Source organism: Dama dama, chromosome 33, assembly GCF_033118175.1.
Source record: "Dama dama isolate Ldn47 chromosome 33, ASM3311817v1, whole genome shotgun sequence".
NCBI classification, from domain to species: Eukaryota; Metazoa; Chordata; class Mammalia; order Artiodactyla; family Cervidae; genus Dama; species Dama dama.
This window is the reverse complement of record NC_083713.1, coordinates 38,988,876-39,015,806: the sequence shown is the minus strand read 5'-3', so window position 1 is coordinate 39,015,806 and position 26,931 is coordinate 38,988,876. Positions and strand designations below refer to the sequence as shown.

Sequence of the window (26,931 nt, the reverse complement as noted above, 5' to 3'; positions counted from 1 at the left end):
GTCATTAATGTTCATCACATTTATGACACTAGAAGATTAGAAATAATTTAATAATCAATATTAGAGAATTAAATCAATTATGGCATATCTGAAGAATTGATGCTTTGGAACTGTGGTGTTGGAGAAGACTCTTGAGAGACCCTTGGACAACAAGGAAATCAAACCAGTCAATCCTAAAGGAAATCAATCCTGAATGTTCATTAGAAGGACTGATGCTGAAGCTGAAGCTCCAACACTTAGGCCACCTGATGTGAAGAGCTGACTCACTGGAAAAGACCCTGATTCTGGGAAAGACTGAAAGCAGGAGAAGGGAATGCCAGAGGATGAGATGGTTGGATGGCATCACTGACTCAATGGACATGAGTTTTAGCAAGCTCCAGGAGATGGTGAAGGACAGGGAAGTCTGGCGTGCTGCAGTCCGTGGGGTCACAAAGGGTCGGACATGACTGAGCAACTGAAAAGCAATGGCATATCCATATAGAGAAGTATCGTGCAGTTATTAGGAAATATACATTCTGTATTTATAGCTATGGAAAGATATTTTTAAGGGAAATACAGATTATGGAACAGTTTGCTTAATATAATTCCTATATATATATATATATACTCACACATATGTACATATATACATACACACATATGTAATGTATATTATAGTAGTCATGTATGATGTGAGAATGGGACCATAAAGAAGGCTGAGCGTCAAAGAACTGATGCTTTCAAAGTATGGTGCTGGAGAAGACTCTTGAGAGTCCCATGAATAGCAAGGAGATCAAATCAGTCTATCCTAAAGGAAATCAACCCTGAATATTCATTGGAAGGACTGATGCTGAAGCTCCAATATTTTGGACACCTAATATAAAAAGCTGACTCATTGGAAAAGACCCTGATGCTGGCAAAGATTGAAGGCAGGAGGAGAAGGAGGCGATAGAGGGTGAGATGGTTGGGTGGCATCACCAACTCAATGGACATGAGTTTGAGAAAGCTCTGGGAGATTGTGAAGGACAGGGAAGCCTGGCATGCTGTAGTCCATGGGGTCGTAACACGGGCTTCCCAGGTGGTGCTAGTGGTAAAGAATTTGCCTGCCAATGCAAGAGATGTAAGAGATGCAGGTTTGATCCCTGGGTCAGGAAAATGACCTGGAGTAGAAAATGGTAACCCACTTCAGCCTAGAGAATCCCATGGACAGAGAAGCCTAGCAGGCTACAGTCCATACGGTCACAAAGAGCTGGACATGACTGAAGTGAGTTAGCACATAGATATATGTATTATCAAACATTTACTAAAATATATCTGCCTAGGGGTTTGGAAGTCTAGAAGGATACTTAGCAAAATGTTAATAGTCATTACATTTCCTTGTGTGTGTTCAGTCAGGATGGTACAATTTAGGGTAATTTTCTTTTATTTTTAAAATATTTGCATATGTTTTTCTATATAATGACTGCATTTGTGTAATTAAGAAAGAAGTTTAAAAAAAAGAAAAAATAAGACTGACCTTTAAAATACTCAATACTTTAGTCCAAAGCTAGAATTTAGCAAGGTTTTCTAAGTCACAGCTTCATTGTTAAAAATTCTAGGATTTTTTTTTTATCAATTCTAGCTGTTATCACCTCCTGTTTGTTAAATGTCATGTATACTTTTAATCTGTTTTACCCTACTAGTACCAAATTTACTTGTACTAATTTAGGAAATGTAACCAAAGTGCCATTTTAGAAAAAATTCTCAAGAGAAGTATTTAACTAGGTTATAGTTTAGGCTTAAGTGTTCAGAGATGAGATTTTCATTCTTTTCTCTGACCTTGTGTCAGCCAGTGGAACGTGAATGATTTTTAACAGTACAATTTAAGTAAATACTGAACAAATTTAAATTACTATGTCAGGCAAAAAAGACACACTCATTTTCTTTAACGAATGACAGCATAAGTCCCTGAAGAATGCATGTACTCAAGCAAAAAAATAATTTTTTTAAAATGCATAACCAGTAATGCTACCTACTGAGATGTAATTTGGGTCTTTCATTCTTTTAATGGCTAGTAACATAGCTTATACACAAATCACAAAAAGGAAAGACTGAAAATACTTATTGACTCTATTATAAAGAAAATAGCTAAATCAAAGGTAAATGTAAAAAAGAGTAAATGTTGCAAAATAAGAAAAATTTTAGGCTCTCACAGTTATTTCCCTATATGAATGATAACAGTACCCCAAATAAGTATAATGAAAGTAACCTCAAGTAAATTAGCACAGAGCACTGGGAATATTTCTAAATATAGCTCTCGGCAGTCCAAAAAATAACAAGTCACTTATTTTCTATACCCCTAAATATAGATTTAAGATAGGACTTGGTATAGTCCTACAATATGTGAAGACTTTATAAATCCAAATGTAAATATCCTTGTATTCTTTATGCTTTTCCTTCTTTATATATAGCAAACACTGAATTCATGTTTACCTACTGTACAAACCACCTACTGTTCTAAACACTACCCTTGGCAAAAATGTAATGGTAATATTAATTTTTAGTTAATTTTCTGATTTATCAATAAAATGGGTATTTCCATAGTGGAAGCAAATATAGAGGATTTATCAAATAAATGATGACATTATGAAAAATGTATAAGAAATTTAAAAATTCACATCAGTAAGACAAACTGAATTTATAAATTAACTGGGATAAAGACATTTTTATTTAGACATAAAATCAACTTTATAAGCAAATTTGTACCCAAGAATTTAAAATCCCTAAATGGCTACTTTGCTTTGAACAAATAGAGTTAATGGACTTCAAAATAAGTAATCAAATATGAGGCCTCAAAGTTGCTGGGTGTTTTCAATTTCGTTTTGGTTCATTTACTAAAGAAAAACTGCAAATACAATTAACTACATTTAGTTGACTGCAGAGGAAGTCAGTCAACAAGTAAAAGCTATGCCTCTGTAGTGAATGTGGTTGCTTAACTGCTGAACATAAGTATCAGAGCTGGACAATGAAATCTAATGATGCGGTTCATACAGGCTAACAGGAGTATAGAACACATCTTGTCTTGGCTCTGAACCTCCAATATTATCTGTTTCTTGAAATCTGTGTTTTTGTCTAAGTATACCCAATATGGCTTTTTAAAAAGAGACAGAAAGTAGTTGTGGGAGAAAACACCACTTAAAAAATCTTGTAAGACCAGCAAAATTCCTATTATTTCATTTCCTTGGAATGAAACCATACTGGCATCTTGGAAATGTTTTGTCTTCAAAGAGCCAATGTTCAACACCATTTAGCAAGTAAGAAAAATGATAAATGTGTATTGAGGGTTCCATGGCACTTCATAGGATTTAAAACTGCTATGCCTACATTTATTCCTAAGAAAAACAATAAATATGTATTGAGTAGTATTGGCATGTCTTAGGATTTAAAACTCCTATGCTTACATTTATTCCTTCTATAATAAGCGAATATGACTTTAATTAAAGCACCCTAAAGCAATTTGATATTGTTCCAAAATGTCATATTGGTGGGTTGTCAGAATTGTGTTTTTTAGGTAAAGGGCATTTTAATTTTTTTTTTTTTTTTTTTTCGGCCATGGCCTGCAGCATGTGGGATCTTAGTTCCCTGACCAGAGATTGAACCTCTGTCTCCTGCATTGGGAGCAGAGAGTCTTAACCACTGGACTGCTGGGGAACTCCTGCTAAAGGGTACTTTAAGTGCTGGTGTTATGAATATGCTTAAGAGAAAATTTAGTGAAATAATCAAGAAATTTTTAGATCTCACACAATAATAAAAAGCACTTTTAAATAATCAAGGACTCTCATATCACCATCATAGGTATCTCAGTTGAAAAAGATGTTAGTTGACCCTATAGTTTTAGTTTCAGCTGACAAGTATCACAATTAGAGGCTCAACAAGGATGCACTTTGGGCCAAACAACCAAATATATAAAGAACACTCAAGCACAGCTTTTTAAAAAATGACATTTTTATTTAAAATATTTCACAATGTGAAATTTCCCAGAGAATACTGAGCAAATCATGTAGCAAACAGCCCTTTTCTCATTTTTATTTAACAGTATACAGAATCCCCCTGCCAATGAAGGAGACTCGGGTTCTATCCCTGGGTTGGGAAGCTCCCCTGGAGAATGAAATGGGGTTACAAAAGAGTGGGACACGACTTAGCGACTGAACAACGACAACAGATTCTTCCATACCACATGTCACAATACCATGTGATCTGACTTCTGCCCACACTGCATGCCTGAAATAGTACTTTCAGGGCAGAAAGAGTGATTAAGAACACTGTTCCTAAAATCAGACAATCCCTGGTATGAATCTTGGCTCTGCCAATTATTTCCTATTCAACCTTGAACAAATAATTGAAGTAGTTTTATTCTCCTGATAAAAGAAGGCAAATAATAAACTTCATGATAGGTTTGCTGCAATAATAAAAGCCAGTAAAAGTGTATTAAGTGCTTAAGAACAGTGCCTAACACAGAGTACTTACATCAAATACACACTGCTCTTGTCACTCTGCTTTGAGCACTGTTGTCCAACAGCTGACTTCCAACTCAAGAGTTTACCCCAATTCCACTGCATGTCTTGCATATTATAGAATAAAAATTGTTACAAGGACCAAAGGTAAAAAGTAAGACACAACAAACCATTTTTAAAAGAAATTAGTGAACATTCTTTACTGATCTGTGAAAAAACAAAATAGAATAAACTCCTTACCATGATTAGTACACTGATTTCTGACATCCTCTATGCTTTCAACTTTGATGGCTTCTTGAAGAAAAATGTAACAACTGTCTTGGAACTGAACCCAGGTGGATGAAGGGCAGTCTATGGGGAAAAAGAGAAACACTGTTAAATAACTTGAAAATGAGAATTTCATGAACTCCTAAAGATATGAGATATTAAATTTTCATAGAAAAAAGAATGGCTATTTCCATTAACATTTCATATAGTTATCAACACCTTTGGGTTTATATCTACCACCTCACTGTTTTCTATCTGTCCTACTTGATTTATGTTCCTTTTCTTCGCTTGTTGTCTTTTTGGAGTATTAAACAATTTTATATTCTATTTTTCTTTTAGCTTATTAATTAAATATTCTTTTTTTTCTATAGTGGGTACCCTGAAAATTACACCATGCAATCTTGATTTATTATTACCTAAAATAAATTAGAACTTTTACCATTTCCTAGACAACTCTAGGATCTTACAATAGTTTAACTTCCCTCCCTTTGTGCTATTGTTCTATTACTATTTTGCATGGTCAATGTTCTTTTAAACACATATTTATCTTCTCTGTTGCTTTTCATTCTTATATATTTGAATTACTTATTTGAATAATTTTCTGTCTGCCTGAATAAACCCCTTTAGTGTTTCTTTAAGGATAGGTCTACTACAAATTCCCTCAATTTGTGATTTTCTGTAAATGTCTTTATATTTTCTTCCCACTTAGATATTTTTGCAAATAAAAAATTCTTGAAAGGAAGCTTATTTTTCATTGAAGATGTAATTTTACTATTTTGGCTTCTATCATTCCTATTGAGAAATCAAGGTCAGTCTGATGGTTGCTCTTTGGTGGCTGCTTTCAAGATTTTCTTTGTCTTTTATTTTTAGTAGTTTGACAGTGGTATCTCTAGTATTTTTTTGAATCCTGATAATAATGCAACACAACTATTGAATCTATGGCTTTATTTTCATTGCTCACTTTTGCAAAGTTCTTGGCCATCATCATCACTTTCAATAATGCTTTTCCACTTTCTTTCTCCTCCATTTCTTGGACTCAAAATACATATATGTTAGATTTCACATGTTCAATATGTTCACTTTGTTCCTATTTTTAATGCCTTTGGCACTCCATATCATAATCTTGTTCTTTATGGTGTACTAACCTACTCTTTGGGCTTTCCCAGTGGCTCAGAGGTAAAGAATCTGCCTGTGATACAGAAGATGCAGGAGACCTGGATTCGATCCCTGGGTTGGGAAGATCCCTTGGAGAAGGAAATGACAACCGACTCTAGTATTCTTGCCTGGGAAATCCCATGGACAGAGGAGCCTGGCAGGTGACAGTCCATGGGGTCGCAAGAGTCAGACACAACTTAGCGACAAGAGCACACACATGTGCAGTCTGCTCTTCGGTTTTTAACAAATCTGTTAAACCTATCTACTGAGTTCATAATGTCAGCTGTTCTTCAGTTACACAATTTCCATTTGTTTGTACTTTTATAGATTCTGAGTCTCCGGTGAAATTCTCAACCTTATAAATGTTCTCGAATTTATTACAGTTATTTTAAAGTTCATTTTCGAAAACCTTAATTTCTGTATTATCTATTGGTCTGTTTTTATTTATTTTCCAGCTTTGGCCTGTTTCTTGTTATGTCTGGTAGTTTTTGTTTTCTTTTTTAAATATCAAATACCAGACACTGTGCAGGAAAAATTGCACAGTATCTGGTATTTGATATTTAAAATTAAAAAATTGCAGAGGCTCAAGATGATGTCATTCTCCCCTAGAAAGGATCCTGGCACGCAGCTGGCATACTGAAGATTATTTAAATACAGTCACGGGTTGATTCCACCTGAGGGAGCTGTTACAATCTCTGTGAGGCCCGATATCCATAGATTCCAAGTGAAGCCTGCACATTAGCTACCGTCCCTCCTCTTTGGTAAGTAAAAACTCAAATTTTTGTCTCATTAATACTGTGTGAATGCCAAAAACTCTGCTCTCTTTTTAGCTCCTTAGAATGGGGGCAACTCTCCTAAAGGGAAAAGTAATACACAGGATAGTGGGCTCACGTCAACAAGCTGCCTAAACAACTCTCTGATGCCTGCAGATACCATTATTACAGAATTTCATCTAGATTTTCCAGTTGCTTTTTGGGGGAGTGTTAGTCCAGTCCCACTTCACTAGAGTCAGAAGCAGAATCCGGTCTTTCACACTTTTGAGCAAGTTATTGGTAACTGTCACTACCATCATCCATCCAACAATCATTGGCTGAGCATCTCCCGTGTGTCAGAGACAACAGTTAGTACCAAGGAGTAAGGATAAAAGGATTTAAGACAGTGGTCCCCAGCCTTTTGGCACCAGGGACTGGTTTTGTGGAAAACAATTTTTCCACAGATTGGGGCAGGCTGGGGTTGGGGGCAGTGAGGGGAGTATGGGGAGGAGGGGTATGGTATCAGGATGATTCAAGCGCATTATATTTATTGTGCATCTTATTTCTATTATTATTAAATCAGCTCCACCTCTCAGATCATCAGGCATTAGATCCTGGAGGTTGGGGACCTCTGATTAAAGGGGAATGAGTCCTACACTTAAAGTGTTCAGTCTGCTAGGACAGTGAGACACATATACATATCAAAGGTATGAGAGGTTAAATGTTATGAGACTATAGAAGAAAAAAGTAACTTGCTCCCCTGGTGGCTCAGATGGTAAAGAATCTGCCTGCAATGTAGGAGACCCGGGTTCGATCAGATCCCCTGGAGAAGAGAATGACCACCCACTCCAGTATTCTTGCCTGGGAAACCCCATGGACAAAGGAGCTGGGCAGGCTACAGTTCGTGGGGTCACAAACAGACAGAAGTGGCTGAGTAAGCACACACACAGACAAAAAAGGAGTAAGCAAACATTCCAGAAAGGAGATAATATTTGAGCTGCAATTCACAGGATAACTTTAGCACATGGAAAAGGAGAAAGATGAAGAAATCCCAGGTAGAGAGACCACCATAAAAACCATAATGAGAAGAGTCACATACTCGTTGAAAGGGTAAACTAGGCAGGTCTCTCCTGTCCCACACTCCTGCCATCACATGTTTTCTGTATTAAGACATGATAGAGAGAAAAAAAGCAGTCATTTCCATAATGAAACTCAAATTGAAAGTCAGGAGGGCACATACTCTGAATTGCAAACTTTGACTTTCATATTTTTCTTCTGGTTCCCTTTGTTGTTTTTCCTTTACTCTTATAGAATTTTAGAAAATGGAAATAGAAACAAACTCCATTACCACACTTAATGCCACTTGAAACACCTTTACATAGCACTGAAAATTCTTGGACCATGGGCTGAGAAATGCTCTTGGGTATTATTTCTAGTCAAAGCTACACATAGGATCTTTTAATGATGATAAATAGCTCAAGAATATAAAAATAATTTTTGAAATATCATTTAAATGGAATAAAGCATGTCTATTACGTATATAAAATATAATTAACACCAAGTGAAGTGAAATTTATAAATTGTTTCTTTGTACACTTGTATTGGGTTGGCCAAAAAGTTGACTCAGTTTTTTCCACGCGATCTTACTAAAGAGCTGAACAAACTTTTTGGCCAACCCAGTAGTTCTTAGGCTTTATGATTACAACGAACTCTGATTCCAAATCATCTGTAGACTAAACTGTATTCTTTTGTTCAGTGGCAGCTCACGTGTCAATTCTCTGTGAAGTATCCAACCTTCACCTTCCTTAAACTCTGACCCCTCTGAACTTCTGCAGGATTTTACACTATACAATATGTGAGAGGCCTTTTCTCATTATAAAGACTAAAGACTTGTTTTGGTTACCCCACAGGATACAGACTTTCTGCAAGGACACCTGGAATAATAAGAAATCTAAGGATAATCTCCTAGCAGTCAAATAGACCTCCTAGTGTTCTTATACCAGGTACCCTCTTGGGTTGCTACGTAGCTTAGAGTAGTCAGTTTTTGATTTAGGAAACTACCCTTATTTTGATTAGCTGTGGCTTGGATGGTGAGCAAGTCAAAGGCCCTAGGCACAAAAACCACAGGTAGCCTATCTTCTTGGAAAAGGGGCTGTATTACCCTTTGAAGACAAACACATATTCACGTGCACTGATCATCATAAAGGTGACATAGAAAAAAAGAGACCTGAAGGAGCTGGGAAAAAAAAAAAGCCAAATGCTTATCTAGGTCACACAGGCCTCTGAGATGGGAGTATTAAGATAATGATAATTGACAAAGACCCTTGTTGAATAATTAAATAAGCAGTATGTGCTAAGACTAAAAGAAAAACAAAACACAAATAAAAACAAAAAGCTACAGGCAGAAAAAGTAAAAAACAAATTGTTAACTTCATATTCTTTAAACTTCCAACAGCGTTCTCCTCAGGCTTATTTCAGCATTAACACTAACTCCAGTTATTTCAGCACTGAACCCCTCTTCTCATGCTACCAGAGTGTATGCCCCAGAAACAAGATTTAAGTACTACTCAAAAAATGTATTTTTTTACTCTGAGAAGAAGAGTTTTCACACAGAGGCTGATAACTCCTATGACAGAACTAACTGAGGTTCACACGTACAGAAAAGCTAAACTAATTGTGTTTTGTTCTATACTTCTTAATATTGTACAATTATAATCTTTGACAATTATTAGTTACTCAAAAATAAAAAAAAAAGAAAGGTTAAATTTTCAGTGCTAAGTGTCTTTGCTATAATCCTGTTACAGTGAAAAACCTGCCTTCCAGAATACTGGCATAAGTTTTCAATTACAGAACCTGTAATATTTTCTAGAAAACATATTTCAATACACATACTCTGCTCAAAAGCAAAAAAAATATCCTGCTCACAATGCTCTCTCCAATGTGCTTCTCTGTTACTCTTGCTTTTTCACAGTTGTCCTGAAAGATAGGTTGCACCTAAAGGACTCTTTGATGCTTTTGAACTGTGGTGCTGGAGAAGACTCTTGAGAGTCCCTTGGACTGCAAGGAGATCCAACCAGTCCATCCTAAAGGAAATCAGTCCTGTATATTCCTTGGAAGGACTGATCCTGAAGCTGAAACTCCAATACTTTGGCCACCTGATGTGAAGAACTGACTCATTGGAAAAGACCCTGGTGCTGGGAAAGATTGAAGGCAGAAGGAGAAGGAGACGACAGAGGGTGAGATGGTTGGATGGCATCACCAACTCAATGGACATGAGTTTGAGCAAGCTCCAGGAGTTGATGATGGACAGGGAAGCCTGGCATGCTGCAGTCCATGGGGTTGCAAAAAGTCGGACATGACTGAGCGACTGAAATGAAATGAACTGAAAGGACTCTTTATGGATTGTATAATTTTATAATTCTATTGATTTACTGTGTTTACAGAGATCTAGGAACCTGATGAAACTTTTAAAATCTTGTACTTAACTCCAATAAGTTTCCAAATAGATCCTCTGCTTAAAACTATCATATGCTAAAAGAATAAGATGGCATATCTACAGAAATATTTTGCATTGCCAGCGAGTTCTAATAGAACTCTCTGTTCCCTTGTAATTAATTTTTTTTAAAGAACCAGGCACAGCAGAAGAGGAAGTGATCCTTAGGACACACTTGTTCTGAATGTTAACAATGGAAAGGCAAGATTGTATTTTTTTTTTTCCTCATCAATAAGACCTTTGTCTTTCTCCCATTAAGATATAGGTCAGTCACTTACCTTCCACAAGGGCAACTGTGGCAGAAGGAGAAACAGTCATTGGTTATTACATTTATTATGTATGGAGGACCATATGGTATACCAGGCTCCTGATAACCTTGAAGGCCTGCAAGATCTCCCTAAATCCTAAGGAAATTCAGCCACTCTGACACTCCATCCCCTCTCAACGTCACCCAACCTAGCTTCTAAGACGTCCACCCCATCTTCTCCCTTCAAGTCCTTTCTCAGAAAAGCTGTCATGACTTTTATTCATAGAATGAAGGTGGCAGTGTTTCTCTGCACCTTTCTCATTGGGCTTTACTGGTCCATTTTCTTATCGATGCAACCTGAAGATCTGCCCTCAAAATCTAAAATAATCTAAAAAAAAAAAAAATCTAAAATAATCTTAAATAATTGATATGTATCAGAAAAAAATTGTGGATGATAACCCTGTTGCAAAACTAATTTTCAATGCTTAAGTACATTTTTAAAAGCTTCTCAATGAAAGAAGTCCTGAAATAATACCTAATTATAACTTTTTCATTGGAAGAAAAATAAACACTTATTAACATTTCAAATTTTACAATCTGAAATAATTTTTGCTGAAACATCACTGTGCCATCCACAAGGGTCAGAATAAGTCACATCAATAGATTAAAGTGACTTAATGTTTTGAATTCAATTATGAGATGAGCTCAAGGGCAAAAGTAAAAATAATTTGAAAGAAACTGCAAACCCATGACCCGCCGCCATACTTTTTAAATCATTCATCTAAATTTTTTGTCCTTTTATTATAAGTTAGAATACAGCATAGAGACACATTTCAAAACAAAGCAAAAATCCACGATACAGTGAATTTTCTGCTGTTACAGAGCTTCCTTGTTGAGGGGAGCGACAAGCAAGAAGACAAACAAGATTCATTCCAAGAGAAATGAGTGCTCTGAAGAGAAAACACAAACACGGGGATGTTACAGAGAAGGTGGGGTGTTCGGGAAAGGCCTGGGGAGAGGACATGTGAACAGAGATCTGAAGGACGTGGAAGGGTCCATGCCAAGGAATGGGGAAGAGGAGGGTGGTCTGGGCAGAAGAGTCAGAAGGTAGCTGAGTCCCACACAGGTCAGTGTGGATAAACAGAGTGAATGGCAGGAAGGGTGGTAAGAGGTGACATCAGGGAAGGAGGCAGAGTATTGCAGGCTATGGCAATTCAAAATTAGTAACCTAGATTCTGATCCATCTAACCACCGCCAGAATGGGGTTTACTCTAACATGCTTATATTCACTTATATTCATGCTCCCCACGGGAAATCACTGACCCAAGAAACATATACTGATCATTTACTACATACAAAATGTGGTGTTCCAGAAGAACTTTTTAAAAGGGATGCTATGGTACCTAACCCACATATCTAAAGAATGTTCTGTTCATTGTGATTTTTCAAGATAATAGCTAAGAAAAACATAAGATCATTTATACTAACAAAATCCAAAATAACAGAGAACAATAATTTCCATTTCAATATTACATTTATATTTTCTGCAACACCACAGGACCTTTCCTGTTAAGATCTTGCCATTCTGCAAATTCCACAATAACTTTGAAAAGCTCTTTTTACTTAGTTCTAAGCAAAATATTATTCCTGATCTTGTCTAGATAAATTGGTGAAGTATGATAATAAAACATGGACACAGGTTTTTCAGCTCTATGTTATCAACATGCATGGGAATGTGCTCAGTTACCATACACACCAACCCACATAAAGTTGCACTCATGATGTTATCTAATTGCAATAATTACCCTTCATTTCGTATGAAGAGGACAAAGGGAAACCAAGATTCACAATGCCTCGAATAGGTGCTAGACATGGCGTACTCGCTGAGTGCCCATGATCGCCCTATGGCCATAATCTCCATTTTAACTGAAATGCAATGAGTTGGGCAATTCAATCAAGGCCACACAGTCTGTGAAAGTGAAAGTGAATTCGCTCAGTCCTGTCTGACTCCTTGCGACCCCCTGGACTGTAGCCCACCAGGCTCCTCTGTCCATGGGATTTTCCAGCCAAGAATACTGGAGTGGGTTGCCATTTCCTTCTCCAGGGGATCTTCCTGACCCACGGATCGAACCCAGGTCTCCCGCATTGCAGGCAGACGCTTTAACCTCTGAGCCACCAGGGAAGCCCACACAGTCTATACCTAACGCCAAAACTCATACACCTTCTAATTTAATCCATAAAACCTCCTGAGAGAAGCTGATTAATTCACAGCATTAATTTAATCAACGTGCACTTCTTCAGCTCTTATAAAGTCTATGTAACCATACTGGACTTACTAAAACAAAACAAAAAAGACAATACTTTCCAAAGACAGTTTTGAGACAGGCTGGGACCTGAGACCCTTTGCTACAGTGCTTCCTCCTAGACAAATGTCTCCTCAAGCCACAGAATACAAAGACTATAAGAGACTAAAAATAACTGCATGCATGGGCAGCTGGGGCAAATTCTGGGCAACAAGATACAAAAAGATCAAAACCCAACTGCCACTTCTGAGCTGCCAGGAGCAAAAGCAGGGTACTGAGCCTGATCTCTGCACACAGCACCACCAAGGGGGTGGGCAGCCCCCCTAAGCCACTTACTTCTCTGGCTGGTACTACGTCAGCCCCTACCCTCCCCCCATTTAAGGGACCAGTTCACCCCCACTTAGGGAGCAAGCAAGGGCACCTGTTACTTGTTTTCACTCCCCTGCTCTGCAGCTCAAGTCCCAGTAAATCCCTGCCTGAATTCCTCATCTGGTCTCACCTATTTCTATTAAGAAGTGCAAGGGCCCAAACGGGTAAATTCTTGTTCTCCACTGCTGATCAAAACAGCTTCTCTGAAGAAGAGAGACATCAAAATCTAGAAATGGGCTTTTAAAGAAATCTGACAAGTATTTTTTTCTTAGTCTGACATACAAAGGCACAGAAACTCAGTTGTCCAGTCACTCCAGTCGTGCCCGACTCTTTTGCAAATCCATGGGCTGCAGCACACCAGGCTTCCGTGTCCTTCACTATCTCTCAGTTTGCTCAAATTCATGTCCATTGAGTCTGTGGTGCTATTGAACTATCTCATCCTCTGCTGCCTTCTTCTCCTTTTGCCTTCAATCTTTCCCAGCATCAAGGTCTTTTCTAATAAGTCGGCTATTCACATCAGATAGGCAAAGTATTGGAGGTCCAGCTTCAGCATCAGACCTTTTCAATGAATATTCAGGATTGATTTCCTTTAGGAATAACTGGTTTGATCTCCTTGCTGTCCAAGGGACTCTCAAGAATCTTCTCCAGCACCACAGTTCAAAAGCATCAACCCTTCCGGGCTCAGCAACCCAAAGGGTGGCTTAAATGGGTGTTTAAATATAACTGGCAAACATAAGGAGGGTGTGCATAAAGAGAGCTTTGCAGACTCTCTAGTCCAGCCTTGTTTTGGACAAACCTAATGTGCTCAGTCTGAACAGTGTGAAACTCTCCTTTCTGCTCCTCCATAGGCAGCAGATGGCATAACTGGTCATAAATGCTGGTCGACAAAAGGTGTCAGGATAGGAGCTGTGAGTTTGTAAGCAAGTTCTGAGCTGCTTATGCTACTGCTGCCTCCAACACTGAGATCCTGTCAGCAGGCTTTCAGCAGGAATTTATAAAACAGCAGTTAAATTCAGAGGGAAAAAATGCCAAACTCTTGCATAATCAATTTATTCAGACCCACGCAAGTACTCACTCTGTTTTTCTTTATTTTGCTCCTTAATTCCCAGAATTGTTCCATCAATAGTGGTTTTGGATGTTAAGTCTTTCCCCAGAGTTTCCCCCAACAACATTTTTGACACGGTTATAAGAGAAACTTGTTTTTAAAAAACACAAAACATATTGAAGAGTCTGTTTTCCTCGGAACTCATTTTGGAAATCACGAGTCGTTTTTCAGATGAAACTTGCTCAACAGCAGACTAGACTTAAAGATTTTTAAATCACACGACTTAGGTGGAATCCAAGCCTCGCCTGTTCTCTTCCCACTTCCACCGAGGGGTTATTTGGCTGAACTGTTTTCCTGTTTCAACATCTTGAACACCAACCAAATGGACAAACAACGCCGAGAGCAAAAAAGGGTCAGCTTCCTCCCACCCCCATCCCACCCCAGCTGCACTTGAGCTGGGGAAAATCTCCGCAGTCTAACTTCCCCATTTCCCCTTTCAGCCCCAAACGGCCGTGAAACCACGCTCATCCTGGCGCTCTTAAGTCTTTTTGCTCTCCTGTCAATTAGCCCCGTTTGGGGACCCTTGCCCGCGACTGGGGTGCGTGCTAAGGATATGGACACGGTGGGAGATGAAAGGCGCTCTGGGGTGCCCGGAGATCCCCTCCTACGGGCTCTCTCCTCCCCGGGGGCGCTCTCCCGGAGTCCACCGAACGCAGAGGCGAGTGGGGCTGAGCAGCCTGCGGAGGCGCTTGGGGTGGGCGCGCAGGCGAGCGCCACCTGCCCATCGAGAGGCAGCCCTCGCCCGGGGAGAGAGTGGAGGGTCTCCGCCGGGCGCGGGGAAGGCGGTCGCTCCGGGCGCCCGCTCCTGGCGGAGGAGGGGGCGCGGCCAGGGGCCAGCTTACCCGCGGCGGCGGCGGCGGCGAGGCCCAGCAGCGGCAGCAGAAGAGCGGGAGGCGCGGCTCGTGGCATGACGGCGCTGCGGGCCGGGCGCGCGCTTCTCGGAAGTGCGGAGCCGCCGTCCGACCCCTCCCACCAGCCGCCCGGGCCGGGCAGAGAGCCCGCCCGCGCGCCTTCCGGCCGGCGCCCCCACTCGCCGTGGTTTTTAAAACTTCATCTGAACCGAAATCAATTCAGCGTCTCAAAAAGGTTTCCAAAGAAGAATTTCCGCAACGCTTCAGCCAGCTTCTTTCTCTAAATCTTAACGTCGTACGTAACTTCAGTGCAATGGTCAAAGCCAGTATATTAACACTGATCTAATCCTGTGGGCTAATCTACAGCCCTTATCGTATTTCATCAGTTGTCCTTCTGATCATTTCTCTGTCCTAAAATCCAATCCGGGATCATACACTGCACTGCGATGTCACGTGTCTCAGTCTCTTTACTGTGGCGGAATTCCTGTGTCACTGCTTATCTGGATACAAGTTTGAAGAGTACTGACCGGTCGCTGTATAGAACGTCCTTTAGTTTGGGTTTGTGTGATGCTTCCTCTTGAGGGAGATTGGAAGCAAAGGATTCAGGTTATATTTCTGTGTTCTGTTGCTGGTGGTGGTTGGTTGGTTTTTGGCAAGAGTACCACAGAAGTGGCCTGCCCATCCCAGGAAGACCACGTCATTCTATCTTATCACTGATAATGTTAACTTTGATCACTTGGTTAAAGTGGTGTTTGTTCTTTGAACCCAATAGCCAGAAACCTTTTCAAAGGCTCTCTCAGTGGACTGTGGCCATCAGACAACTTCTGTCATCAACTCTTGGATGAGGGGTCTTTAAACTGTGCTTGACAGCCCTTGAAAGGAATACTTCGGATACTTTGATCCTGAACTTCTGGCCTCCAAAACTCTGACACAATATATTTCTGTTGTTTAAGAAAAACAGCAGCAATCATGTTTGTTACTATACATATGAACTATGCAACTATAACTCGAATAGCAGGGGTCTCTGGAACCAGACAAATCAGAGTCACACAGGCTGCTTGTTTAAACTCTGACATCGTCTCATGTCATTAGCAAAAGAATGTTTTAAAATTGATTCTAAACTCAAGAACACAAACATAAACAACTCAATTTTAAAATTTACAAATGAGTTGGACAGACACTTCAACAAATAAGATATATAAATATAGCAAAAAGTACATGAAAATACACTCAACATCGTATGTCACTAGGGAACTGCAAATTAAAACCAGATACCACTGTATACCTATTAGAATGACTTTTAAAATCCAAAACACTGACACCACCAAATGCTGAAGAAGATAGAGAACAAGATGAATTCTCATTCATTTCCAGTGAGAATGCAAAATGGTACAGCCACTTTGGAAGAGAGTTTGGCAGCTTCTCAGAAAACTAAATATACTCTTATTGTATGATTCAGTGATCATGCTCCTTGGTATATCCTTGGTTGAAATGTTACATACAAAAACTTACACATAGATATTTGAAGCAGCCCAGCTACCCTTCAGTAGGTGACTGGATGAATAGACTGTGGTACATCCACACAATGAAATATTATTCAGCACTAGAAAGAAATGAACTATCAAGCCATGGAATGAACTTAAACACATATTGCTAAGTGAAAGAAGCCTGTCTGAAAAGCCCACATACCCTATTATTTCAACTTTATATTTTGGAAAGGCAAAACTGTGGTATCAGTTTAAAAAAAATTAGTGGTTGTCAAGGGTTGAGGGAGGTGGTAAGGGAGACATGAATAGGAGCCCAGAGCACTTTTAGGGCAGTAAAACTGTTCTGAACAATACTGTAATGGTAGATATGTATCATTATACATTTGTCAAAACTATAGAATATACAACATAAAGAGGAATCCTGATGTAAACTATGGACTTTAGTTAAGAATAGTGTATCTGATTTGGATCAATTTTACCAAATGTACCACACTAATGCAAGATGCTAATAATAAGAAAAAGGTGGCGAGACATAAGGATGTATGTGGGAACTCTGTACTTTCTGCTCAGTGTTTATCCTAAGACTGCTCAAAGATTACAGTCTATTAAAAAAAAAATCAAGTCTAATCTTTTCCATGCTGCTGATTGTCCAACTGGAAATGGAGTGATTGCACCATCTGACCAAAGGGGTCTGTAAGGAGTCTCAGAATGTCGGAGGTGGTAGGGGCCATCTTCATTTACTGATAAAGAAACTGAGGCCCAAAGAAAGGATGTGACTTAGCCATGGGCACACAGTGAGTGCCAAAAATGGAACCAGAGCCCAGGTCTTCTGCTGGACTCTCCCAACCTCTCCAGGTTCAGTCTCTTTGCCAAAGTATCAAGGACTTGCTCAACTGATATATTTCCATCATTCCTCAGACTATTTCTATACTAAACCCAAACCCAAAGCAAATCCTTTCAAATGGACACAGTGTTTAAATATTCAAACCTCCCGATTCTGGGGACTCCTATCCTGCTAACTACACAGGGGGGAAAAAAAAGTCATCTATCTGAACAAGTTATCTCCACCCCTACCTCAGGCACCAAAGCACACTGTATCAATGTGGATTTTTATTAAACTAATTTTCAAATAATCGTTAGAGTTACAATAGAAGTAGCACCTTCATGAATCAATCTACGTTAGGCAAATAACCCATTTCAGCAGTTTTTAAATTTTTCAGTCATTTGACCTAAAGGAAGGCATATTTTCCCCACTGTTGACTCTGGTGCACACTTCCTCATTTCTTATGCTAATATAAGACAGACTACTTACCCCCTCTACATGGGAAAATATAGTTATTTCATCAAAATCTCTCATTATGATGTTCTACTTTCCAATTACATCTCATACTGTTTTTCCTTCTCTTTTACTTGTTTACTTCCTCTTTGACCTCATTCCAGACTCCAATCCCTTGACTTCGTTTTACACCCAGAAGTGAGACTGCTGGATCACATGGTAGTTCTATCTTTAATTTTTTGAGGATAGGGGATCTATTTTCTCCTTCATATTCTCCTTTCCCTCAATTTTAGTTAGCAGTCGAGGGCAGGTAGAAGAAATCTATTCATTCTCCTGATGGTTGTCACTACTAATATATGGCTTTTAATTTCATGTGAGCCCAGTAAGCCTCTTCTGCAGTCTTTTATTTTGTCTTGATCATTCTCCTCTCTCATTCATTCCCCACATAGAATATTTCAATTTTTTTTATTATGCTCTTTAAGCTGAAACCCTATTCGATATTTATCTTTCTCTGAAAAAGACCTCACCTTCTACTCACTAGGAAACTAGAGGCCATCAGCTATAGATAAACATCTTCAAATAACTGTCTGCTCTCCCCGTCTCTTCCACACAGGTCATTCTCTTCTGTCCTCAAAGGGGAAGGCAAGCTTCCTCCCATCCCATCTAAACCTAGTTCCTTTATATATGGATTTAGATCTGCCCTCTTATCCCATCTTCTTCAAGATCTTCCCCTTTCTCCCCTTCATCAACTTCTCTCTGTTCATTTGTTACCAATCATGTGTTTTGTTTTCCTTCCTCTCAGCTTCTAAATGTGTCAGTCTCTTCCCCCACCTCCTTTGGGAAGAAGTCTTCTTCACCTTTCCTCCTTCTCACTCTAGCTATGGCCCATCTCTACATCTCAAAATTTCATGCTCTCAGTTTCCTAATTTCCTTTCACTTTTCAGCTCACTCCCATCTGGATTCTGGTGATTTTCTATTGGTTAAGATCACCAGTGTTTTCCTAATTCCTGAACTCCAGTTTCATCTGACTTTGCCTCTTTGTTGTTTAGCCTTTGAAACAGTATTTACTTGACCCTACTTTGTATTAAGAGGGTGTTGGGGAACTTCACTGGTGGTCCAGGGGCTAAGACTCTGCGCTGCCAATGCAGGGCACCTGGGCTTGACCCTTGGTCAGGGAACTAGATCCCATATGCCACAACCAAGAGTTTGCATGCTGCAACTAAGGATACAATGAAGCTGAATAAAATAAACAAATCAATATTAAAATAGATAAAAAACAACAACAAAAAATTTTTTTTTTTAAGAGTGGGCATTTGTCCAGGAAACCAAAACCCTAGGACTACTCAGGACTGACTTCAACCCCTTAAAGGTTCCCAGAGAGAGTCCTGAGCTGGGCATTGCTGAGCTCCCTTTTGCCCTAAAGTACTTAGGACTACATAAATGGAGACCAAAATAGAAGGGGAGTCCTCCTCTGTAACTCTCAGCTTCCCTAGGTCCAGGAGTGGGAAAGATGGGGTGAAGGGGAAAGGCTGATGAGGAAGACCAGTGAAGAACCTCGTGCAGATAATCCAGAAAGAAAAAAGGATAAAGTTCTGAAATAAAGACAGCTGGCAGTGAAGATGACCAGTCCATGAGAAGTGTGGGGAAAAACTGACAGAGTTTCTGGATTAGAGAGATGAGAAAGAGAGGATTTAAGGATGAATTCTGAGTTTCTACCCTGGGAAACAAGGGGTATGCTGTCTTCACAGTAATTCAAAGAGAATAGAAGAAGAAGAATTGTTTGGGAGAATGGAAAAAAAGCCTTTCAGATTCTGCTTGGGCAGAATTAAGTTAGCTTGGGCAAAAGGAGAAATAGATGTATACTAAATTTATTGGGATATAATAGTGTGAGAATGTTTTAATTTAGAATATAAAGGAAATTAGAGTTTACGGTACAGATCATGAGGTTTAGTTTTTTTAAAAAATGTCTTTGACAATCTAGAGGGGTGGGATGAAGTGGGGGCTAGTAGGGAGATTCAAGAGGGAAGGGACATGTGTATACTTACGGCTGATTCAGGTTGTTGTATGGCAGAAACCAACACAACACTGTAAAGCAATTATCCTCCAATTAAAAACAATAAAGTCTTTGAGATATAGTTAAAATTTGTCTTTTTAGGTAAAAATTTGTTGAATTTAATAGTTAAAATTTTTCTCTTTAGGTGAGTTAGTGAGTAATCAGGTCTTTGTTTCTCCAAGAGGCTTTTAGGATTAAATGAACCAAAGAGAAAGAAACCTGAATCTCTGGCTTTCCCTAGCATCAACTCAGCAGCGAGTCAGGACTGGGGTTTCCAACACTCCAGCAAACATTTGCAGGGCAGATCTCCCAGATAATGAAACATCCTGTCCTGGGATTGGGGGAGAATATTTTCAGAGGGTATTCATTGGTCACTTCTAAACTTGTCCTCTATACCTGATCATTCGGTGCATATATCTGTTTTTTTAGGTGCCTCGTTTTGAAAGATCAATTTTGTCAGACCACATGTGGGGGCTGGACTAGTTAGGGAGATTGGAAAAGCCTGTTTTCAGTTCTTCTGAGAAAGGGAACACAATATGGGCAGCTCTGGTCATGGTAAGAAGGACTTTCATAGAGACTGTTAAAGGGAATTAGAAATATGAACCTGAAACTAGATATTTCAATTGATGACTTAGAAGTGGTTGATGAATGCCGTGGGGTGGGAGACAGTGTGCAGGATCTCCTGAGGGAGGCAAACAGAGTGAGAAGCAAGTGTATTATAGGTGGGACCCCTGCTGACCCAGTATTTAGAAATGCTGAGTCAGAGGAATCCAAAAAGAAGCCTAAAATCAAACACTCAAGAGATGTACAAATGATTATATTTATTCTTTTAAAAGTGTACACAAGATCTTGATGCCTTGCTTTACAATAGCTGGACACTTTTTTTCTTGTCATGCTATATGTGTAACATAATAAAGCCCAATCTAGAGATTTGTTTTTCAAAATGGAAGACAAATACTTTTACAATAAGATCAACAATACTTTTACTAAAAAAAAAAAAAAAAGAAAATGATTTTATTATGGCATCACTACTATATATATCTGTACTTCTTGCATCAAATTTGTTCAGCTCTTTGAAGAAAGTCTTAACAACTAAAATTGCACAGATGATAGGGTAAGAGAACTAGTTTAACAAATTCAGTATAAAATAGTTCAGGACAACCATACTACAGAGTGTTAGACTACTAAAATTGTCTTAGAAAGTTATTTACAACATTATCATAATATAAACACTGAATTTTAAAATAAATCTGTGGATTTTATACAAAAATAAAGTACAAATGTCACTATAAGTTAAACACTGAATAAAACATTCACAATGTCCAGTAGAAGCTATTATTAAGACTATATTCTAGGTGGTAAAATTCAAAACAGTAACCATAAAACCATGTTTCCTAAACCATTCACACTTTTAAATATTTTAGTAGTAATCACAAGATTTAGAGTTTCATTGTAAAATTTTTCATTTTTACAAATATACACAATTTTCACTATCTCTTATGTAAAAAGGCAACAAAGAATAAAAATTTCTTAGTCAGAAGTTGCCATACTATGTTAAATATATAAACTGTGAAATTTTCAAAAAAATCTCATTCCCTTTAAAAAGAAAACATATGTTTTATATAAAACAACAAACACACTGCTATAAGATATCTAATCAATCTAAAAATATTTCCACACTTAAAAAAACATTAAGTACTAAATCTTCTTTAAAAGCCTTTGAAAAACTATGAACAGAACAAAATTATTTGCATTTAAATAATTTTGGTATGAAATATCTTTGGAACAGTATAAGAAAATCTTGCCAAGAGGCATAATTTTGCTGTTTGCATGCTCATTTTTCAATAATTTCCCCTAAATGCTACAAATGACTACTTTAAAACAATGTTGATATTATTTAGTTTTGTTACCTAGAGGTACTAATTTTGCATTTGGCTTAGATGTTCTTAAAATTAAATATACATATATGACCCAGTAATATGCCAATTTTATTTCCTAAGACATTTTGTTAAAATGCCATTCATATCCTAGTTACCAACTACATTCTTACAGAGAAAATGCACATTAAACTCATTACTCTGTGAACAATTTGGACTTTAGTTCCAACTTTGGTATCTTTTCATGCTATTAAGTAGAGTTATGAACATGGCATTTTGTGGGTAACTGTAGATACCAGCATTATAATTAAACAAAAAGAATACTTAAGACCCCAACATTGAAACAGAGTAAATACTGACATTGGGAAAATTTTAAATGGCTCATTTTTCCTAAACCATCAGTGCAAATCAGCAAACCTCTAGAAGAGTTTAGTCATGGAAAGAAGGAAGCATGATTTCATCTTCATTCCCTCCTTGTTGATACCGAACTGAAGAGAAGCCCAACAAGTGCCAACGGTTCCTTCGGAAGAAGAGCCAGGTCAGTCCGCAGGTAAGAGCCAAGATGCTCAGCACAGCAAATGCGATACCTATTCCTCTGTAATCAGGGCCTAGGCCAGGGAAAGGGTTGACAGTGGAGGACAGAACAGAACAGTGATCGTCACTGATTTTATATATTAGGCTTTGTGTCACAGATGTGAACACTGTACAAATTAGATATAGTAAATGCTGTCTCAGTGTCAACACAGAATTCAAACTCATCATCAAACCCTTCAGTGCTTTCTTATCCAATTTAACTGTTTTCACTCAAATCCTCTTCACTCCTATAGCAATTTTCTTCCAAAGAAATTAGAGTGGTACCATTATTCTCAAATTCTCTTCCCATCATCCTTTTGAGACCCTCATTCCCAGTATATTATCTTACTTTGACAGCAAATTGCTAAAGGTTGGTAAATGTCTGTATTTGACTTACCTATTACCAAATAAAGTGTTATTTGCTTTAAAGGAAATTAACCCTTTAGCATGACCTCATTGAGTTCCTCACTATTCAATTTTAAGCACTGTTCTAGGCCCCTATCTACATGCTGCCAAGATGGAATCATTTTGTCCCAAGGCTTTAATATCAGCTCTGTGCTGACTTTCCTTCTCTCTCATATGTCCAACTGCACACTGGACATTCCTTATGGATAGCTCATCTCCACATGGATGCTCACAATGCCAAAACGGAACTCTTGGTTTATACTATTCTAACCCTACTTCTCCCTCACCCCAAAGCTTGGGTACTAGCTCTCTATTCCACTAAGTATAGAACCTGAACACTTGACTCAGGATTCCAAAGCCCTACCTGTCTGACACCTGTCTACTTTCCATTTCTTCCTTAAGCCCACATCAAGATGTTCTGTCTTAGGCCCTCTGCTTCAACTGGTACCTCTGCCTGGTGTGACTCTTCCGCTGATCCCAAAGGCCTTGGCTGGCCTTCCAGATTTCAGCTTCCACATCTCCTGCTCTAAGAAGTCTTCCCTGATCACCCTGACCTAGAGCAGTCACACCCCTAGTCTCAGCACAGTGTATGTGAGCACCTGCGCACGTGCCTGCTCAGCTGTGTCTAACTCTGTGACCCCATGGACTGCAGCCTGCCAGGCTTCTCTGTCCATGGAATTCTCCAGGCAAGAATACTGCAATGGGTTGCCATTTCCTTCTCCAGGATTCTTTACCATCGCACCACAGAGTTTATAACTATTGGATATTTTCCTCTCTTAAAAATGGACCTGCTTGGTACTCCTTGTCTGTCTTCAATAGACTGTAAGCTCTGTGAGAAAAGGAATCTTACCTGTCTTGTTCATGTGCACCCTAGCACATAAAACAGATACTCTAAATATTTGCTGAATCAATCCATAGATATGTAGATACTGATTACCTAGAGTTAAGGTTTTATTTTTAACATTTGTATACCAAAATGGACATTTTATGCTAATCTTTAAAAATGTTGATGTGAAAATTTTAGAGCTTGTTAAGATAAGATTTTTGTGGTTAATTTATGTGTCAATTATGATGAAACAGAAGTTCAAAGTACAATTTCCTATAGATACTTAGGATGTTGTAACTAATTAAATACAGTTTTGCACTGTTGTTTATTATGAGTTTTATGGGAATGGGGAAAAAGGAAATGAAACAACTGCAGAATTAGACCTTTGAGCTTTTAATGTCTGAACTATAGAATAAAATACATTTTAACATTTGCCAAGAGATGACCTCCCTAAAACTCTGGCAGCTCCCATTTTTCTTAGGAAAGAATTATACAAAGTTTGGACAGTTCAGTACTTTCCTCTGGGAATCCTAGACATCTTGTGCATTTACTGTCATTTGTAATTTATTTTTCTGAGGGAAAGAATCTTTATGACTTAATCAAAATTTGTTTGGATATACTCTAAGGACTAAGTACTCTGGGACAAAGTATAAAACTTTGCACACAATTGAATAGTACATTTATTGCCTGACCCATTCTTCAAAAAGGTTCCTTAAGGACAGGTTACATACTTACCCAAGGGAACTTTGCAGACAACTCTTCCATAGCCACGTGAACATTCAACTTTTGTCCAAGTTTCATTTGAAGCTAACAAAATGCTACATTGTCCACTGCCACTCTTAATTTTATTTGTCCATTTGACAAATGTCACTTTTGATCCATCTAACCAATTCCAAGACTGATCTAAAGAAAGAAGTTTGTGTACTGTAACTAAATTACTAAGGTAAAAAGCACATGGGTCATACAATTCATTTATTTAGAACTGTGCTGTGCCACTATTTTTAAAATGAAATTTATTGAAAGTTAAAATATTAAAATCAGCACATCAGTTGCACTTGACATATTTCAAGTGTTCAACAGCCACATATGGTTAGTGATTACTACATTGGACAGCACAGGCATAGAAGAAATTTCATCTTTGTAGAAAGTTCTATTAGACAGCACTTACATATGGAGTATGGTGTTATAAATGAAGTGCATAATGCCTACACATTTATTGTGTGATGGACAGATTTCTAAAGATCTGTATCCCTTGTCCCTTGCTTCCCACCCATGATTTCCCCCATTAAAAATCATTCACAGTGTGCTGGCGAGAGAGGAAGAGTCCTGCAGGGCCCAAGAAGTCCTCCCCACCATGACTCCACTTCTGGTTCCTAGCTGATGGAGCACCGCCTTGTGGTGATAGTATAAACACAACTTATACTTCCTTCAGGGGCCAGCTTAGAATTCACTCACTTTTCCACACATACTTAATATTTTGGAATTCACATTTATTTCAATTATTCAGAATTCAAATTTGCATAAAATGTGAAGCCAACTTTCTATTATTCTATCAAAGGTGTACTCTTAATTCATTGATCAATTCTAAGTGCATGGAAACAATCTATTATTCCTTTTTGAAGAATTCTTCCACAAATCGTTTTGAACCAAATCTCTGCAATTTTACTAAGGTAATATAAAAATCACCAATATAAAAAAAAATCACCATTAAGACTTAATTTCACTCTATGGTTACAAAAAAAAAAAAAAGTAAAAATGTTTCAAGAGGGAAGGGAACAACAAGAAGAGAACTTTCTGAATAATAGCTAAAAGCTACAAAAACACCAGGTGATAGACACTAGAATGCTATGGAAAGTAACCAATGGGTTCCTGGTGGGATACACAAGGGACACAGATACTGCCATAGGAGGAAAAAATATCCTGTTGACCCAAGTATCTTAAGCCTCTAAAACAATTCCAGTTGATTTAACCTGATTTTCTATTTCATTGGTGTTTCCATCATTACTAATAAGTCATTCATTTATTTATTAGGAATTTATAAGCCTCTAAACCAGCAGACCTAGCTTATTCATCACCAAGAAGCATTAGAGTTAGCCACCACTTGACATTCTTTAGTGAGACTGATCTGGCATTCAGGACAAGTTAGAACTCTCTTAGCACACTCTACACACAGATATTTACCAGCAGAAAGTTGAGATAATCCAAGCCAAACTCTCATGGTAATGTTATTATTTTCCCTCATTAGTCTGCTCACAAATTTATTCTCATCTTCATCCTTTATGGTAACGATAGTTGCAGAATGGGCTGTTGAAGGAAAACAAACCCTAAGTCAATTAGCATTATGCCAACTAGAGAAGATTGAGGGCAGGAGGAGAAGGGGACAACAGAGGATGAGAAAGTTGGATGGCATCACTGACTCAATGGACATAAATTTGAGCAAACTCTGGGAGACAGTGAAGGACAGGGAAGCCTGATGTGCTTCAGTCCATTGGGTTGTAAAGAGTTGGACATGACTTAGTGATAGAACAACAATAATCAAGATTAAGATCATGAAGATATTCAAACTTGACACAGAGTATATAGCGTTAATACACACAAGTATAGTGTTAATAGCTTCCAAAAATGTTAGAAATATTTCTAGATTGAAACTTTGTGTATATACATATCTTATGTTTCCTCAAAATGTTTACATGTTAATATTTCTGGGCCTTGGAACTACTTAACCAGTGAGACCTTCCTGTATGAACAGTTAGTCATAAGAACTGGGGTATGTGATGGCAGAAATCTGTGTTCCCCTGTAGATTTTCAACACTCTCTTCTCAACAACTAGTTCTGTATAATAAGTTAACCTTAAATGTGCTTCTGTTAAAATGAAAATAAAAGCAAATAGATTTGAGATGTTGGAGAGCATTAGCCTTCCTTTTAATATTATTTTATACATAAGTATACATGGTCATGCCATTGTATACTGTCTGAAATACAGTATGGAATTGAATGAGTGAGTATTCCTCAAGTTTGATAGGCTGCCTTAAACCTACAGAGATAATAGCACTATCACCAGCATCAGGCAAGGGATAGAAATAAAATAATACCAGGACTTGGAAACTAATCCAAAATGGAATCAAATAGTCTTCAATCCGAACAAGTTTATCCATACTTGAACTAAAGCATGTCTTTTGTGGTGTGAAGTATTAAAAGAAGGGCAAAGGAAAGCATTTTCTCCTCTATAGATCACCACAGTGTGCAGGTACTTTACCTTTTATAATACTAATCTCACATAAAAGTTTCCATCATGTAGCTAAGCGCTAACAAGGAGATTTTTAAATCAGTAAAGGGTCTCTATAACGTAGCAAAATAAATAAGATAAATGTCATCTGCCTAAATTGCTACCTAAGGATGCAGGTCTTTGAAATACTCTAG

General features: G+C 38.3%; 1 protein-coding gene and 1 long non-coding RNA gene across 5 annotated transcripts in view; one reads left to right on the top strand and one right to left on the bottom strand.

Annotated features, from left to right (window-relative positions):
* Positions 1-26,931, bottom strand: part of LY75 (lymphocyte antigen 75) — a 116,975-nt gene that overhangs the window by 12,032 nt on the left and 78,012 nt on the right. For 2 of the 3 annotated variants that reach the window (XM_061135339.1, XM_061135340.1), the window contains 3 exons: positions 25,693-25,815; positions 24,247-24,414; positions 20,635-22,315 (listed from right to left, as the gene is read on the bottom strand). In XM_061135339.1, the coding sequence (XP_060991322.1) occupies positions 22,137-22,315; positions 24,247-24,414; positions 25,693-25,815 (470 nt within the window). In that variant the 3' untranslated portion in view covers positions 20,635-22,136. Of the gene's footprint in view, positions 1-4,712; positions 4,824-20,634; positions 22,316-24,246; positions 24,415-25,692; positions 25,816-26,931 lie in introns of those variants that run through there. The other variant, XM_061135342.1, reaches the window with a different exon arrangement.
* On the top strand, positions 4,837-14,563 carry LOC133050975 (uncharacterized). 2 transcript variants are annotated; one of them, XR_009691745.1, is made up of 3 exons: positions 4,837-6,055; positions 6,504-6,655; positions 9,618-14,563. It is a non-coding gene; the product is annotated as an uncharacterized LOC133050975 (long non-coding RNA). The 2 variants fall into 2 exon arrangements; XR_009691746.1 differs by lacking the exon at positions 9,618-14,563 and adding an exon at positions 8,557-9,611.